Source organism: Leptonychotes weddellii, chromosome 4 (assembly GCF_054177405.1).
Source record: "Leptonychotes weddellii isolate Sample4059 chromosome 4, ASM5417740v2, whole genome shotgun sequence".
Lineage (NCBI taxonomy): Eukaryota > Metazoa > Chordata > Mammalia > Carnivora > Phocidae > Leptonychotes > Leptonychotes weddellii.
Window position 1 is genome coordinate 37,013,702 of NC_138372.1, and position 18,672 is coordinate 37,032,373.

Below are 18,672 nucleotides of genomic sequence, written 5' to 3' on the forward strand. Positions count from 1 at the left end.
CGGGGCAGAACGCCGATTCAGCTGGGGACTGGCCGCGGGGCGGGAGGGTGGGAACCAGCGCCTGAGACTCAGGGAGGGCTGTGGGGAGTGAGGAGGCGGGAGAAAGGGCGCGGGCGGGGGGCGGAGCGAGCGAGCTTGCGAGCGCGAGCGCCTCCTGGGCAGTGGGCGGGGCGTGGGCGGTGCCCGGCCTTCCCGCTCCTGCGGCGCTGCAACTCAGCCGAGCCTCCTTAAAACTCTGCCGTTAAAATGGGGGCGGGTTTTTCAACTCAAAAAGCGCTCAATTTTTTTCTTTTCAAAAAAAGCTGATGAGGTCGGAAAAAAGAGAGAAGAAACCGGCACCGTCTCTGCAGCGGCAACAGAAGCAGCAATTGTTTGAGCGAAAAAAGAAGCCAGGGAGGGAGGGAAGGAAAAGAGCTCAAAGGAGGACAACGCGCAAGTGTCTGTAGGGGTGAAGAGAGCAGGGATCGGCGATTTGGGGGAACCAGCTACAAAAGAAACTGTCACTGGGAGCGCTGCGGCTCTGGAGGAAGCAGTGCTGCCCGGCTCGGCTCCGGGGCACAGTTAGCTGGCGGCCGCTGCCCTGTCGGCGGCACAGGCTGGGGGCACAGGCCGGGGGACGGCGAGAGGTTGGCGAAGTGGCACCGGGTGTCGGACTCGCTGGGCTCTCGTCGAGAGGGCGGTGGGACTGGCTGCGCTCTGGCATTGTGGCGACTCCCCATACTCAGACCTTGGCCTGCGCTTCTCTGGTCGCTCTCGATCTCCGGAGGCCCCCAGAAAACTGGGAAAGGAAGGAAAAGACGGCGGCTGCAGCTCAATGAGCGTCTACAGTGGGAAGTCTGAACTGGCTCGGTCGTAGGCGGGAAGTTACGGGTGGGTTGCCCTGTGCATCCGCGATGCTGCCGCGCGCTGCCCCAGCAGCCCGGGCCCCATAGACGCTTCCCGCATCACTCGCTCCCTTCCTCACGCTGCTGGGAGTCCCGGGACCTGGTGGGGCCGGCATGACCGACTTGCCCGGAGCCCGCCGCGCGCCGGGCAGTCTCCGGAGACGCGCTCCGAGCCTGGCTCCCACGGCCTCTGAGACTCCGCAGGGCTGCGGCAGCCCAGCGGGCGGGCTACGCAGCCTGCCCATGCGGCGTTAGCCAGCAGTTCGGCCGGAACGCGAATAAAGGCTCCTCCTGAGAAGCGGAGGCGACTGAAGAGTCGTGAAGACCTGTAACTTGAGGGCCACGGAACTGCTACTCCCGTTTGCCTTTGGCGATCATCTTTAACCCTCCCGAGCACGTCAGCATCCAGCCACCGCGGCGCTCTCCCTGCGGAGGACTCAGCACTACCCCTTCGGTGAGACGGATGGAGACCGAGCCCCTCCGAGGACCTGCCCCAGCGGTTCTGGCTCGCGCGGCTCAAGTCACCACCGTGAACAAGGGTGGGTTAATGCCTTTTCTTTCCCCCCCGAAATGTCTTTTCTTCCGCGGTATTTTGTGCCCTGATCTAGTCCCTTAAGTCTCCGCACACATTCCTCACAGAGATCTGTAGTGTAGATACGTGACATCTCTGTCTACATTTTACGTCCAGAGTAATTTGCCAGTAATATATATATGTCTGTGTGTCTTTATGTTGAGTCACCAGAATTCTTCACAGGGGTTAAGCTAAAAAGCGAGGAGCGGAGCCCCTCTCCAATGGCTCAGTTTTGCTGAATAATCACGTGTGAATCGAGGGGCGGGCTTTTGGCAGGCAGATCTTACTAGTATTTACTACCAAGCTCTACTCCAGATTAACCATCCCAGTCCTTCTGTCAGTCTCCGATGCCATCATGCAGCCTGGTTAGGAGCAAAGGAAAGGGGAAAAAGAAAAACAACTAATTCATCTTTTCCCGATCGTCAGGACCCTAAAGAATGGCCGAGCCTTGGGGGAACGAGTTGGCGTCTGCAGCTGCCAGGGGGGACCTAGAGCAACTTACTAGTTTGTTGCAAAATAATGTAAACGTCAATGCACAAAATGGATTTGGAAGGACTGCGCTGCAGGTTGGTATCCAGAGAGGTGGGGAAAACAGGTCAACAATGTTGCCTACGTGACCGGGTTTCTGGAATAACGGCTTTTAAGCTTTCAGGGGTACAAAATTTCACTTTTTAAAGCCTAGTTGGTTGCCATATTTTATATCTTTAAGTGGATCCAACTCCCCAAAATGACGTACTTTGAACAAACTCGTCAAATTCAATAACCTCCTCGATATCAAATGGGTTCCAGGTTTGGTCTTAATTTTTGGAATGTTTTTGTGACGGTTGGGATTTAAAAGTAGTCGTAGCAGCGCCGAGGTGTGTGTGTTTTTTTTTAAGACAGCTCTGTAAACACATTATTATGATTATTATTTGAAGTAAATACACTGCTATTAGTGGTTTCCGTGCTTTGCTCCAATAATTGACTTTAACGTTAATTTTCCTGACTACTGGCGAGGGTGTTTTTCCTTCAAATGCTTCAAGTTTTGACAAACGACCTTTCCTCGTTTGGAATGGGTGGCCTGGGCACGGGGACAGGATGTACATTTCACAGTTAATGTAATACCATCCACCCATTCAGGATTGAGGAGGAATAAAAAGTTGAATTTTCTAATCAGAGCTCAGTTTGTAGTATTTTTGTCTCTGCGGTCATGTGGTGGTATGTTCTAATTTTCAGTAATTAGATTTACAAGCAAGAAATGAAACATGTTCAGCTGCCAAGTATTGTACCTGATATTTTTTTTCCTCCTCTGAATGTTAGTTATCAAGTAACTTAGTTGAAAGGCTTAGAAACAGAAAAATGGCAAAGTAGTCTCAAATAGTTGGTTTATCAGAGTTCTGATGGTATTCTTATGAACTATTCTTATTCGGAAATGCAACACTTGAAGCTGTTTTTGAAAATCCTTTGGGGAGAAGGTTTTAGAATGCTTTGTTTTACAAGAATTAGAAATTTAAGTGGCAGGAGATACACTATTAACAGACGAAGTTCAGTCTGTGCATTTTAAAACAATATACTGACCTTGCAAAAATTTCAGTATTAAGGAAGCTTATGCATAGATACCAAATTATTTAATCTTGTTATTTCGGGTAGGTTCTGTGGAATAAGGAATTTTTTTCTTTGTCCACCTAGTAGTTTTTAATAGGTTTGGTGGTGATAACAATGCTACAAATTTAACACATTGAAAAGTTTCCTATTGAAAACCCAAAAGGTTATATAAATCTCACAAAGAATGAGCAACTTAACCCATGTTCAGAATAAGATCTTACAGGACTTTTGACGAACAGGAAGACTGGGAGATTAATACTGACAAAAAAAGTTTTGGCATTTTTAATACAACTTTGCAATCTTGTTTATATTAACCACACTTATCAATATACTAACACCCACTTATTGTGGCTTAACCCTAGTACATATAATGAAACATACACAAACAGAAGTCTCAAGGCTTATTTTCAGTATGTATAATCCTGACTCTGAAGTTGTGTCATAATTCAAGAAAGAACTTTCTTCAAAACCATTTCCAATATTACTATTTCTGTGGAAGATGGCAAATTTTCTTCTATAATTATGTTCATTTAACTCTGTTGTAAAAGCTTTTCCCCCCTTCCTAGTATAAGCTTTTCAATCAGGATAATATCAAAGGCCTTAATCGCACATTTGCTTTACAAAGATCCAAGGTGTCTGTCCCTTATTTTTCCCAGTCCAGGTCCTTAAATGTGACTAAATCTCTAGAGGTAGATGTGGCAAAAATTAGAATGTGTTCATTTTTAACCAAAAAGTATATTTTATTGAAATTCTCAAAAAATAAATTATGTATCATTTTTACCACTGCTCCAAAGGAAGGGCTAAGTCCCCAGGGTTTTATCAACCGGGAAGCGTGATATCTTGGCCATCTGTATAGTTTGCATTTATAAAATATTATTTATTCTAAACATATTTTATTACTTAATTTGTGATTGTTTTATAAATAAACAGTTTAAGTGATAGATCAACTTTGTATGGATTTTTCAATGGATATTTAATTTCACAAACATTTGAGTATCTACTATGTAATCTATTTATTATAAATTTAAGTTGTTATGAATATACCTAAATATAAATGAAACCAGTTAAAATGCTGAACTATTTTCTGGCATGTTAATGAGACTACATTTTTTTCACAACTAAATTATATGTATTATATAATTGCATGCTGCTCTACAAGACATTTTATAATTAGGAGAGCCTAACAGAGGCCCCTATTAAAGTGAAATGTATTCAGACAACAGTAGGTTAAGTCTTTGTCATGTGAATTATTTGTATGTTGATAGCAAATTTTAATACCACATTCTGACTTTTAAAATGGTGGCAGTTTACAAATAGCTATTCCTAAATGCCTGATAATAACTGCAAAAGGAAATAAGATGGCATCACCAGTTGATTATTAAATGCACTCAAACCACAAGACAAAGTTGTCTGTCTCAAAATACACATTAAATATCTTATTTTCTCTTCATTTGCTCACTTAAAAATCAGGAAGCCAGTTAGAACTTTAAGAAACAGTAAGTGATATAGTAGGATCACTGTTTCATTCTTTTCAAGAACGGTTGGATGCAATCATCTCCTGTCTAATACATAGCATATCATGAACTCAGCTTTAGACAAATCAGTATCATAAGCAGTGTAGAATACCATTGACTATTTAACACTTGAACAATCAGTAACATTTTAAAATTTCAGGTGAAGGATTCTAAGCACCAAACACACCCGGTAGCCAATATGAAGTAACTTGCAAAGAAAAAATATTTTTAAAAAACACTTGGAAATTTGAGCTATATCTTTTTGGAGAGAACTTGTGAAAATTAATAATTTAAGAAAATATCAGGTCCGGTGTTTTAATAGATCATTTTTATACTAGGTGATGGTGTCTGAGGTGTGGAAACACTTCTTGGGGGGTTTAAAGAAACTCACTCTCCTTATTTCTTTTCAGTAGCTATTTAGAAAATAAATTTTATCTACATTTGATATTTCAGAATTAATAACCCAGGTTTTATGTTTTATGAGCATAAGCAAGCAAACAAGAGATTCTCAAACTTCATTTCTTTTATTTTAATAAATTCATGAAATTACACAACTCTTCATGGGAGATAGGAAACTGAGTTGTGGGGTGAATTTTCTACAAGTTTTACTGGTTATATTTTATTGATCAATTTATCCTACTTTTGGGCCCGTTTAAGATATTCCATCATAGAAGCTCAATTTTTAGAGGTCTTCTTCTACTTTTACCTACTAGAACTTTCTTTCCTGCAATTGAGCCTTTCAGACCCCACCAGGTGGGTCTTCCCCAAGCACTCTTTCACCAAAAATAAAGTTATATAAAGAGGAGACATGGATATTTTAAAATATTCTTGTAAGAGCACTTGAAGGATTCTCCCGTTTTCTCTTCTTTCCTAGGTTATGAAACTTGGAAATCCCGAGATTGCCAGGAGACTACTACTTAGAGGTGCTAATCCCGATTTGAAAGACCGAACTGGTTTCGCTGTCATTCACGATGCAGCCAGAGCAGGTTTCCTGGACACTTTACAGACTTTGCTGGAGTTCCAAGCTGATGTTAACATCGAGGATAATGAAGGGAACCTGCCCTTGCACTTGGCTGCCAAAGAAGGCCACCTCCCTGTGGTGGAGTTCCTCATGAAGCACACGGCCAGCAAAGTGGGGCATCGGAACCATAAGGGGGACACCGCCTGCGACTTGGCCAGGCTCTACCGGAGGAACGAGATCGTTAGCCTGATGGAGGGAAACCAGGCTGAGGGAGCTTCAAATTTGCAATGAATGTGGGGAGGGCTCTCCCACACTGCCTTCTGTTTTGTCAGTTAATTGGTTGGCTGTCCTATTTTACTATCACTTGTTAAAATTCAGTTTTGTCATATTTTAAGCAGCTAGTTAAATCTTCTCAGACTGCAAAGTGGAAATCTTATTACAGGTTTATGAATATATTTAAGCAACATCCTTTTCACCTGCAAAATCCTGAGTTCTAACATGTAATTGCAAATAGCTTTGGCTTTCTCCTGAATATGTTATCTTGCCTTGACTTTTTCCTTGCTTCTCCCTTTGCCAGTCTCAAAACCCAGCTTAAGAGATTTTGTTTTAAAAATGGTTTGTCCTGATGCTTCTTTTGCCTAATTAAAACACTTTTTCAAAACAGGACAATGTTTTTCTGTGATTTCCACTCTATTACCCCCACATAGTTTGCCACTTGCTAAGAAGTGTACTAAAAGATCACAATGTTGTAAGTCTCAACATTAGAAAAGTAGACCAAGTAAAAAGCTAGACATATTCTACTGATGATTGAGTTATTCTTTCTTTCCTCATGCCTCCCTCCAAAGATTTTACTTGGCGCCTCGTATTTCTCTTTACAACAAAATAAGGACAACATTTTTTGAAGAGCTGAAATTATTGCAATGTGAATTTTTCCTAATGTTCAATCTTCCCCTTTTCTCAAAGTTAAGATAATAGTTGAAAAACGGGTTTCAGAGGTAGCGATCTGAAAACAAATATATATTAGCTCTAAAAGTCACTTTTAAAGTACCACCGTAAAAGTGCTTCCCACTAGTTGTTTTTTTTAGATCACAAAGTGAAACAATTGGTTAAATAATACATTTCCCAAAATTATACCATAAGTATACTATCACATTTTTTCTCCCTGCATGTCAGAAATGTAACATTACAAAATGTTAAGTCTTAAAACATAACGCAAATACAAATTTTTAGGGGATAAAAAGTGCAGCAAGAAAAAAATATATAAATTACATGTAAGGGTCTTAACTAATTAATTATATATACATGTAAGTGTCTTAACTGCAGTATAATAAATATAGAAACTTTTACAATCAGTAAATAGGCCACTCTTATATATGGTACTTGATTTCCACAAAACTTTTTAGTAAAGGCTTATAAAATCTTGTTAAGACTACACTTAGCTAAAAACAAAAAAAAATTGAAATAGAAATATCAAATTTCCAGGAAAATTGTCCAGCATCTACTACTTACTTTAATTTTAATTAAAGATTTTCACCAAAGGATTTCAATGCCGTTACCATTTATAAATTTATAAATACTTTATTCATCATCTCTGACATGAACAAAGATGTTTTATGTGAAAGCTCTCTCCTTCTGCTGTATAAGCTCCCTGCCCTGGCTCCAAAAAGAAAAAAATACTTTAAGGTTTATTGAAGGACATGGTTCTGATGCCTGCCCTAACAAGGATTGGAATGGTTGCAGGCAAGTGGTTTTCAATAATTTATTTTCCGTGATAGTATAAAAGAATATAGGAGAAAAAGTTTTATCCTTTTCACTTATCACTAAAGTTCACCTTCCTTAAGTTCAGTAAGACTTCAACTTCTGCCACCCCTAACCACAAATTACTGAATAAATTAATTTTTGACAGCAACATGAAATTAAATTAAAAATATTAAATTTTAAAGTTTAGAAAAAAGTAGAAATTGGGATGTTTTGAAGGAAAAAGTGTTGTGTTTTGAATTTTAAAACCAGAATCAGTATACAAAATACACTGCTTGGGAAAACAATACTTTCTAAACACAAGCTTATTACTAAAAAATAAAAACAACCCTTTTTACAAGTTGCAACTGTAAAGATGGACATTTCTGAATTTAAAGTGAAGTTTAATTAACTTTTCAGTATCCAAGTTTTAGCATTAAAATTACTCTTTAGAGATTTCAAATCTAAAGGCATAGGGTGTCTATAAAGCTGAGAAGTACTTCTACAGTTGCTTTGTTCTTAAGTGGTTGGAGCACAGTAAGGGGAGTGGGAGCTCTCTCTTGCTCTCTTCATTAGCCTAAAATTTGCTAAGCATTAAAACATCGGCACATTTCTTTGGCTCTTTGCAGGAAATAGCTTTACTAATCTAAGTATTTTAGAAATGAGTTATGTGGTCCCCCTCTAGGAAATATGAAAAGCCATTATTCAATCTCTCAAAAACCTCGACAATATTCAGCAAGGCTTTGAATGTATACGATGTATACGATGGAAGAGAAGGTGCTGTTGAGTTTAATGGGATCTAATTTGTAACGAGCTGAGGTAGAGAAGGGTCTGAACTTAATTCAGATACCGAGAGGAGCGGCAAGCGCAAATGGACAGAATGATCAGAATCCCAGGAGACAACGCTATGTAAAGGATGGAGGATACTTAAGCAGGGATGCGCTGTCAAATTCAGTTCTTCACTGCATCCGCATCCATTTCTGGAAACTCGGGCTCAGCCTTTGCCCGGTAAATTGAATTCAAGCTTATACGTGGGGGACACTAATCGCACCTCAGGCCACATTCTGGTCCTTGAGCCACTGAGCAAACCTCATTTTACCATCTTTCGGTAGTGAATCAATAGTTTTCTGATAAACATTGCGCATCTCACAATGGGGTGATGAGCTCCTACACACACACCACCCTGGGTGAGTAATAAATAAATAAAATCTAAAAGCAATTCAATTGGTAATATTATAAATTTTCCTGATCATGAAACGAACGTTGTGGAATCCGTAGCCCGGGACTGGTTTCGAAATCTCAGTTCCCAAAAAGGTGCTTTCGGCTTTTGCCGGGGGGTAAAAGTAATAGTCCAGAAGCGCTGGAAGATCACAGTGCTGGAGCGAGAAAGGGTCGTACCGTCAGCTTTCCTGACTGCCCTAAGCTACCTTCATCGAAAGACTCCGGCGGGGGGGAGGGGAGGAGGGGAGTCCCGGTCTTGCTATCTCGAGGCTGTTTTGATTTTACACGGCAGTTCCAAAAAAAAAAAAAAAAAAAGCAGATCCACGGAGGGACCTACTCAGAGAGGCAGGAGACAATCTTCGAGCCTGAGACCCGGAATAAAGCTCTGCCCATTGCCAACCTAAGCCAAGCCGTCTATGCAGGGGCTGCGAAGACATCCTTTCTGTCCCTTCGAAACTCTCCAGACGCCAACGGCAGCTCCGGCTCCCCAGTGAGGAAGCTGAGCCCAGAGCTCCCTCAGGGCGCGCAGAAAAGCCCGGCGTGGGGGTGGGGGAGTTTCAAAACCGTTAGCTCGCGTTTTTTTTTTTTTTTCTTTTCCCTCCCTCGCTAAGGTTTCTTTTCTTTTCTCTTCCTGTCCAAATATTTCAAATTTCCGCGCCTTAAATAACAGTCTCCTTTTATTTAGTTAGTTTCCTCGGCAGGTTTGGCCGCCCGCTTGTCTCTGCCCCCCATCGGGCCCGGGGCGTCTCGGGCGCCTCGGTGCTGCCTGCAGCCCCTGCGCGCTGCCCCCGGCCCAGGCTGCGTGGCTCAGAGCGCGCCAGCCGGAGCCACAGCCCCCTCTTGCCGCGACCTCGCCTGACCCGGCTCTCCGGGCGCCCAGAGCCAGCTAAGGCCGCCCCCCGCCCGGACGCCTGTCTGCCTCCCAGCTCGACTTCCCTCCCCGGACTTTGGAGCCTTTTCTGCTTCGGGGTTTGGATCCCGGTCGCCCTGGAGCGGCGAAAGGGCCGCGGCAATAGGAAAGCAGCGGAGAAAGCCAGTGGCCGGAGCCTGCCCCAGCCCCCACCCCGCGGGTAACCTTGGAGGCGCCCTCGGAGTGAGTGTGTGCGTTGCTGCGCCAGCCGGCTGGGGCGAGCGGGTGCACCGCTCAGCGGGCAGGAGGCGGGAGCTGGGGGCGGGGAGGGGGAGCGGGCCCCGGCGCCTGCCGGCCGCTGCCACAACGCCCCGGAGCTGCGGGCTACCGGGGCGGCCAGGGTCCCTCGGCCCTGGCCTTCAGGCAGCGGTCCCTGAGGAGGCGGCGGCCATCCCACTGGATGGTCCCGGCGACCTGTGCCTGAGGACTGGGGCCGGAGGGCGACGTGGGAGCAGGGGCAAGCGGGCCGGTGAGTGCCTAGCTTTCCGTGGAGGTGAGCTGGCGGCGGGACGCGGCGCGGCGGCTGGAGCAACTCCACGCCCAATGCCAATGCCAGCACTCCCTCCTCCTCCCCCCGTGACAGCTGAGGACAGCCGGGCTCCGAGCCTTGCGTCCAACTGCGAGGAGGCAAATGTACCTCAGTCTTCTCAGCCCCTTAGACTATTCGGGAATTTGCCCTGTGGTGTTGCCTTCTCCCCCCCGCACCTCCCCCATAAACTACTAGTAGTCCAGGACTGAAAATGCACGTTCTTTCGGAAAGACCCTCGGCGCGAAATACAGAGATTGCAGGCCCGCCGGCACTTTGGGTGGGGCCCGGGCGTGCAGAACACCTAGAAGGGGTCTTCTTGTTCTGTTTTTACCCGGAATAGATCCGAATATCGAGTATGGATCTTCAAGCGGTGTCTCAAAGAATAAAAACTCTCCAGATCTGGATATTGACTTGGTAAATTAAGGTTCCAGTGAAATGTTTTGCCATCTGTTACAGAAACATTGTGCAAGCTTCAGGTGTTAGGATGTGGGTTTGGAATTTTCTGTAGTGTCTTTAATTCCCAAAGACATGAAATAACAGCATGGTAACACACCCGGCCAGTGAGCAAAGGTTATCCTTGCCACCACAGCACCTGCAAAAGCACAAGTGGAACTCACATATTTTGCTTCATGAGTTCTAAAATGGCTTCTGAACGGTCCAGAGGTACCAGCACAGACAAGGAGGGGAACAGGAGACGGGAAAAGTGTTTGTACATTAAAACAACAACAACAACAACAAACTACACTGTCATTATTACACTTCAGTTAATCCACCTCACCTCTCTTTCTCCCAGCCCTCATCCTCATTGGTCAAGGAAGAATTTTAGTGTAGGCCTATTCTATAATTCTATGTACAGCCTTTATCTCTTTCTCACCCCCTTCTCCCCCCAAAAAACCAGTCGGCCAAAAATATCAGCTCTTTTGCGGAGGAAGTAAAAAAACCACCAATCCTTATCCAAACTACCCGTCATTTCTTTTGTGTACTAAGAAAGAATCCTACATATAACCAATACTATGAAAGAAGAAATGATTTACCTGGACCTCAAACACATTTAATTGGTATAATTAAAGTGATATTAATTATCTTTTAACATGAAAATATTGGGACAGTTTCTGGAATTGATAGGTGAAAAGCTAAAAAAATCACCGACATGTTTGGAGACGCAGCTTCTGTTCTTCTTTATATTTAATCAGTACAGTAGTTAGGAAAAAAATAGGTCCTTTATCTTGACCATATAAAGCAATATCATGCTAATTTTATTTTAGTTATATGCCTTAGTTTTTCAGATTAGTTATATATAGTGATAGTTCACTATAAAGCAAAACTGACAACTTATAATGTTAAAATTTTAATTTGGAAATGCAACCAAATTATCACAACTGTATTAAAATACAGTCTACTCCCCTGTTTCTTCTAAAAGTACAATGTGCACAACTCGCTGATAAAGAAGTCTGCCCTGAGTTTAAAATTTATGCTTTGGAAACATAATTTCCTAAATTAAAAAATAACTCACTGATCTTTAAGAATAATTATTCTATAATTTGGCTATTCTGTGTATAGCTAATACAACAGTATCTCCCTGTCTTACATTTTGGAACTATTGTAAAAGCCATTTGGGCCCAAATAGTTCTTGTTCCATAGTTTTCTCCTTCAGATATTTTTACTAAAAAGTGACTGTCAATGATGCAACTGATGTCCGTTCTGATGTCCATTCTGCTAATCCAGAAACTTCAGACCAAACCTATACAGGCCATTTTAAAAGGAACATGCATTTCTTCTATGTCAAAACTTAGGAAAGATATGATAGAATGTTAACATTTGAAAGTCCTAGAATAACTAATTTGCAAATCAGTTATTATAGTGTAGTGATGATTCAAGATGAAATTTTTAAAACTTCATATTTTAGGAGAATAAGTGGGTTCAAATTATTAAAGTAAGCAACATTTGATGATGATTAATAGTATAGTATTTCCTATCTCAATACTCAAATAAGCAACAGTGTGTATTCTGGTATGATTTTTAACTATCAAGATAATATATAATAATCATCATTAGATATAGGAGTAATTGTTCCAGAGTCTCTTTTCCACTGCTAAGTAAAATGTAATTAAAACACAGTGCTCTTTTTAAAAAACACTTCACTACATAATCACCTATATTTTTGGCTGGCCCTTTTTTTTTTTTTTTTACTTTTTGTATTTTTTTGCCTCCACATTTTAGGTGATGGACAAAAATAGCATGTAGAAAGAGGTTTCCAATTCTCTTTTATTCCTGTTTCCTCAGCCATCTATTTCTCTATTCACAAACATTACTTCAACTTTAAAAATCATATACTGTGATGTTAAAAAGTAATTGTTATTCCCATTAATTTAAATTTATCATAGGCCTATAAGTGAAAAAGCACTCAATCTGTATTTTATTTAAAATAAAGTGAAAAAGTGTGGATATTAGGTTGTAGCAAGTGTGTATTTATGTTTTGAATATAAATTTCCTGGAATCTTAAAACCTATTTAATATTTTGACATATGCTAAGACTTTTAGTGCAGGATCAAGATCTAGAAAATCTTAAATTTCTGGTCTTCAGAAAATAATATATTTTAATTTGCCATATTAAGATAAGACCAGTTGTTTTAACAATAAAAAGTTAAAATGTTGATAGAGAAAAATATGAAGGTACAAAATACCATCGTACCACCATGATATCAAATCTAATGCAATGGCTTTTTTAAATAAATTATTCTCTACTGGTAAATTGTATATTTTAATTATAGTGGTCACTATTTTACAGTTAAATTTTGCACTTGGCACACGGACCAGAGTTTTCTATGTTCATCTAAAAGCATATGGTTGTTATCATGCAGGTATTCAAAGTAATACTTTGTGGTCCTGTCCTATATGGGTATTTTTATGTACATGTGTGCATGTTTAGATATTTCTTACTAAAGTTCACTACTGAGCAAATAGATATTTTGAACAAATACTATCAATTCACTTTATATTATAATTTTAAGATGTAAAATCATGATCTGCTATAGAAATGTTAGCTGATAATTTTTTAGATATAGGTGAAATCATTTTCATTAATGATCCAGGGAAGAATATAAATTAAAATCTGAGAACTTAAAATACTGATGCAGGTCCTAGTTCTTCCTAGGTTATTGTTTCAAATTCCTGTCATGAGGCAAATGTATATGAAAGCAACTTAACATCCACAATTAATATAATCAAATTTGAAATAATAGAAATAGAATTGTGATAGTGACAAGAGGAAGAATGAATACTTAAAATGTGGGTAGCCATGACTGTAGGTTAATTTAATTTCAATTACATGATAGGCAATTTGCTAACTAATCCAAAAGCAAGGACAAACCAAGACTAGTAAAAAGACATCTGCCCAAGAATTCAAAAGCAGGGCAAACAAGATCAAAATTTTCTTTTCATTGTACCACCATAGGAAATATAAACAAGTTAATTTTCTTGGTATGGATAAGTTTCCAGTTTCCAGTGAAGTTTTCTACTCTTTCACTTGCTTAATGCTCTTAAAACATATAGCTAGAAAATAACCACTTACTATTTACAGTCATATTTTAAAATTACGTATATATTATGTTTTACTTAAATACAACAGACACATATTCTGTCCCAAAAGAGCAAGTTCAGCACGATTCTGAAAGGGAGAGTGATACAGTTGGACATCTGGACTAAACTGAGGGGCTGTTTAATGTGAAACCCAAGTAGGGCCACATGGGAGAGAGCACTGAATTGACTGAATGCTGGCTAATTTGCTTAAGAGTAATCAAAAGGGCTCTGAGCCTAGTATACATTGTCTATAGTTGTTTAAATACACAATGTACCTACTAGAAAAGCAAATAACTTTATTCAAAGACACTTCAAGGAAGAGGTATATATTTTTTTGCATCCAGAAGGACATCACAGATGTCACAGGGAAAATATTAATGTAGCAACATAAAAGAGAACTGCACATAATAACAGCTGAAGATCAGTGATTGGTTTCAATTTCTTAAGAAAGTCTTATGTTTTAAAGATTTAAAATGCACAGTTCTTCAGACATATGACTTGCATCTATAAAATACACAACACAAACTTAATATTCTAATTTTTAAAATTTCCACAAAAAAGTACTCCAAGATGCCTTTTAGTTCATCAGATCCTATTGAAATATCATGCACCATATCCTAAGATCAGCAAGTAAATGCTGTGGCTTATCAACGTAAAAGAATTTTAAAGATCAGTACTTTCTAAGGAAAATGTCCTTCTTGAATTATTAGGATGAAGATATGGAAATTTTTAGTAGCACATTTTGTCTTCTACAAAAAAAAACCCAGATTATATTTAGGATCAATGTAAAGTTAATTTGACATTTCTAAAGTAAAATAATATTTTATATCATTGTTTTAAGTTTAAATATATAGAATTTAAACAAAAGAACTCTGTATGGCCGTTGTGAGGTTTCTCTTTATTCAGCAACAGAATAGACAGAAGAGAAATTAAATCAAAACATAAAATTCAGACATAGAATTCAAATTATAGAATAACAGTCATATTAAATCAACCAAGAAAAAATTTTCTCACATCATAATCTTGTTTATTTGAGGAAAAGAACGTAAGAAAAAATATTTAAATCCCTTTTCATTAGATTAAAAGATTGCTGCCTTCTTATCCAATATTGTAGGGAATAAAATCCTAAATATTTATAAAAGAGATATGAACATCCTAAAAAACAAGTGGCTCCCTGCTTAGGATGTGCGATAATAATTGATCTGAGATGGTTCTCTGAAGACATTTTATGTAGTTATGAATATGTTGGCATATAAAAAGTGCTGAATTGAATTTTGTCATCATTTAGTAGGCTATTAAACTGTATATATATAAAGAAAATAGGGGACACTTTAATAAGTGTCTTTTCTTTTTGGAACTTCTTAATTTATACACATACTAATTCAGTTTACAATTCAGTAAAAGGAGAGAGAAAAGGAACAAAATCAAGCATGTTAATAAATCAATATTATTTTGTATCTGTATTACCTAATTTAATATTCATAACCCCTCTCATGGATTGGGCTTTATTCTTGTATTTTACAAATCAGGAAACCCAGATTTAATGATGCTGAGTAACTTGCCCATAATCACAGGCTAGTAATTTATAGCATAATGATACAAACCCGTGTCTTCTTTAACTTCATTATGGCCAGATGGAAAGATCTTTCAGGAGAATTACTACATATCAGTCAATTCAACAACAACATATTAAGTACTCATCATTATAGTCACTTAATAGATTTATGACCTTGGGATTAATTATATCAGAGGCTTCCCACATCTGTAAAATGGGGGTAATAATACCTAATTTGCCATGTTATTGCAAATAATAAATGAAATGTGTGTAAATCTCCTGGTATTCAGTAAACTTTAATAAGTGGCAATTATCATTATGAGGAATACAAAATAACAGAAAATCCATTCTTGACCTTAAGGAACTTAAAAACTATTTGGGTAAATAAAGTTTACATACGGCATACACAGAACAACTGGAAAGCAAGGTCTGAGTGCATGGTAATTTGTGGTGCAGATTGCACACACAAAAAAGCAGTTTTATTAGGGAAAATCTTATTAGAAGACTTAAGATATGGATTTAAATATCCTATAGTGGAAAACTTCCCTTATTGAGAAGAAAAAGGAAAAGCCACCTCAAAATAATTGACTGTTTTTCCAGTATGTACTCTGAAGGTGTCTATATCTAGCAAATACATCAGGTGAACAATAGAAAGTAACTGCAAGGACATGAAATATATTATTAAAAGCATAAATAAGTAGGTGTTTTGAAAGGTATCTTTCATTGTTTTAGAATAAGTGACTATGATACTCTGATTCAAATGGGAATAGAAAACTACTTAGGAGTTTCATAATCATAACATAATGGGATCCATAATAAGTAGTCAGCGTAGGCTAGTGAGTGAATGGTTTTAGAGCCAAATAAACTTTATTTCCAACTCTGGTACATTATATGTATCTCACCTTGCAATGGGTACTTAACCTTTCTGATCTTCATTTCTACGTTTGTAAAATGGGTATAATTACATTTACATTACAGCATTATAACAATTAGGAATATTTATTAATAAGTCATTTTATGGTCTAATATAGGAAACTTGTTTTGACATAAACCAACAGGTTTCCTGAGACTTATATTTAGTTATATTAACCAGAAAGAAAAGAAAATTCCTCTTAGGTAAACATAACCTTGACTAACACAGATATTTGTGGATTAAGAATAAAAACTTTGAGTTAAGACTTAAAGTCATTGCTCCTAGCAGCTATATACACATATGTACATGTGACCAATATACAAGTACATTCCATTTAATAACCACTTATTAATTACCTATTATATGTGAGGTATTTTTCTATATGCTAGTATACAAAGGTGAGTAACTGGCAATTTAGTAAGGGAAACAAAATACCATATACAGAATATAATAGGATGTTAGGTATAATGAAAGCACAAAAGAAATAATAAATTGGACTTGGAAAGTAATAAGTGCCTGAGAGAAACCAAACTCCATTTTCAAAAAGTTACTCTAGAAGAGTCAGGTAGACTTTCATTTCCGACAAAATGAAGATTAGATTTTCTAAAAAAAAAAAAAAGAAAGAAAGAAAAGAAAAGAAAAAAAAAATCCCCAAATAAGCAAATAACTTGTTGGATAAAATATTTTTTAAAACATGTTTTGGCATGCAAAGTGCGCTGGTAAGAAAGTAAGAGAAATCTACAGAGACAAAAAATGAGGGAAAGTGAGTCCTGATGCCAGGTGCTCTAGGGGCATCTACTGATCTCTAATGTGTTAGTTTCCTGGGCTGCCATAACAAGTACCACAAACTGGGTGGCTAAAACAACAGAAATGTATCTTCTCACATTTCTAAGGGGTAGAAGTCTGAAATCACGTTGGTTCCTTCTGAGGGCTGAGGAAGAATCTATTCCATTCCTTTCTCCTAGCTTCTGGTAGCCTCAGACATTTCTTGGCTTGTAGATGGTGTTCTTCCTAGGTCTTGGCATTGTCTTTCCTCTATGTGTGTCCAGTTTACCCCTATTTATAAGAACACCAGTCATAATGAATTAGGGCCCACCCTAAAAACCTCATCTTATATTAATTATCTGCTAAGTCTATTTCCAAATAAGATAATACTCACAAGTACTGGAGGTTAGGACTTCAGGGTCTTTTGGGGGGAGACACAATTCAGCCCATAACACCTGGTAACCTAAAGTTTTGGTTTTAAAGAAAGGCTAAAAGACAATGGTTAGGGGAATCATGAAGTAGGAAGACTGACCAAAAGCCCCTTTATAAAGCTAGAACCATCCCCCCCCCCAAATAGTAGTATGCTCAAGGAAAAGTTAAATTAAGTGTCTGTACAAATATTTGGACCATTTTTATTGTTTTTCATTTGTTTATTTTCTTACTGAGTTTTGAAAGTCCTTTGTATATTCTGGATACAAGACCTTTATCAGTATGTGTTTGTAAATATTGTCTCTCAGTCTGTGGGTTGTCTTTTCATTTAATCTTGCCTTTTGAAGAGAAGTTTTTAATTTAATGAAATGCAATTTATCAATTTTTAAATTTTCCTGTTCACGCTTTGTGTGTTCCAAGAAATCTTTGCCTAAACCAGGGGAAAAAAGTTTTTCTCCTAGAAGCTTCAAAGCTTTATAATTTACATTTAGGTATGTGATCCATTTCAAATAAATTTTTATATATGGTTTGAGGTAAGGGTTGAAGGCTTTTTTTCCTTGTATATCCAGTTATTCTAGGATCATTTATTGAAAACACGATCCTTAACCATTGAATTATCTTGACATTTTTTTGGAAAAATCAATTGACCATATATATATAGGCCTAATTATGGCTTTCTATTCTGTACCATCGATCTATATGTCTATCATTATGCAAATGTAACACTGTCTAGATTATCATAGCTTTATAATAAGTCTTGAAATCAAGTAGCCTTGAAACCAATCCAACTGTATTTGTTCAAATTTAATTTTGATATTCCAGATCCTTTGATTTCCGTATACATTTTCAAATTTTAGAATTAGTATGTCAAATTCTCAAAAAATGATTGGAATTATGTCGAATCTATAAATCAATCTGGGGAGAACTGACATGTCAATAATTTTGAGTCTTCTAACCATGAATATCTCTCTACTTATTCAGGTTTAAAATTTTTTTCATTAATATTTTGCCACTTTCTATATAGATATTGCATGAAATTTGTCAAACTTGATCCTAAACATTTCACATTTTTAAGTTGTTTTCATTTCAATTTGCAATTGTTTATTGCTAGCATACAGAAATATAGTGACTTTTTAAATTTCAGTATAGTTAACATACAGTGTTATTATTAGTTTCAGGTGTATAATATAGTGATTCAACAATTCCATACATCACTCAGTGCTCATGATGACAAGTACACTCCTTTATCCACATCACCTATTTCACCCATACCCCACCTCCCTCCTCCGTGGTAACCATGAGTTTGTTCTCTATAGTTAGGTCTGTTTCTTGGTTTGTCTCTCTCCCTTCTTTTTTCCTTTGCTCATTTGTTTTGTTTCTTAAATTCCACATATGAGTGAAATCTTACGGTATTTGTCCTTCTCTGACTGACTTATTTCACTTAGCATTATACTCTCTAGCTCCGTTCATGTTGTTGCAAATGGCAAGATTTCATTCTTTTTCATGGCTGAATAATATTC

The 18,672-nt window shown here is 38.5% G+C and overlaps 2 protein-coding genes across 13 annotated transcripts in view; both read left to right on the forward strand.

Annotated features, from left to right (window-relative positions):
* The first annotated feature begins 227 nt into the window (after positions 1 to 227).
* Positions 228 to 6,183, forward strand: CDKN2C (cyclin dependent kinase inhibitor 2C). Of its 2 annotated transcripts, XM_006732067.2 has the most exons (3): positions 228 to 1,423; positions 1,882 to 2,021; positions 5,428 to 6,183. In XM_006732067.2, exons 2-3 carry the CDS (start codon positions 1,893 to 1,895, stop codon positions 5,803 to 5,805), a joined length of 507 nt encoding a protein of 168 aa, XP_006732130.1. In that variant the 5' UTR covers positions 228 to 1,423; positions 1,882 to 1,892; the 3' UTR covers positions 5,806 to 6,183. The 2 variants fall into 2 exon arrangements, with proteins under 2 accessions (XP_006732130.1, XP_030882589.1); XM_031026729.2 differs by lacking the exon at positions 228 to 1,423 and having other exon boundaries at positions 1,755 to 2,021.
* Positions 6,184 to 8,741: 2,558 nt separating this feature from the next.
* C4H1orf185 (chromosome 4 C1orf185 homolog) overlaps positions 8,742 to 18,672 on the forward strand; it is a 206,602-nt gene continuing 196,671 nt past the window's right edge. Inside the window, exon 1 of one of the 11 annotated variants that reach the window (XM_081816921.1) lies at positions 8,742 to 9,573. The gene's annotated coding sequence lies outside the window, so the exon portion shown is untranslated. The remainder of the gene's footprint in view (positions 9,574 to 18,672) is intronic. The other 10 variants (XM_081816922.1, XM_081816920.1, XM_081816918.1 and 7 more) reach the window with 10 other exon arrangements.

Bases quoted from the DNA above. Each gene is read 5' to 3' on its own strand.
- CDKN2C (XM_006732067.2), top strand. From the start codon at position 1,893: ATGGCCGAGCCTTGGGGGAACGAGTTGGCGTCTGCAGCTGCCAGGGGG. The intron at 2,022-5,427 runs GTTGGTATCCAG...CTTCTTTCCTAG, and splicing joins TTGGAAGGACTGCGCTGCAG to GTTATGAAACTTGGAAATCC.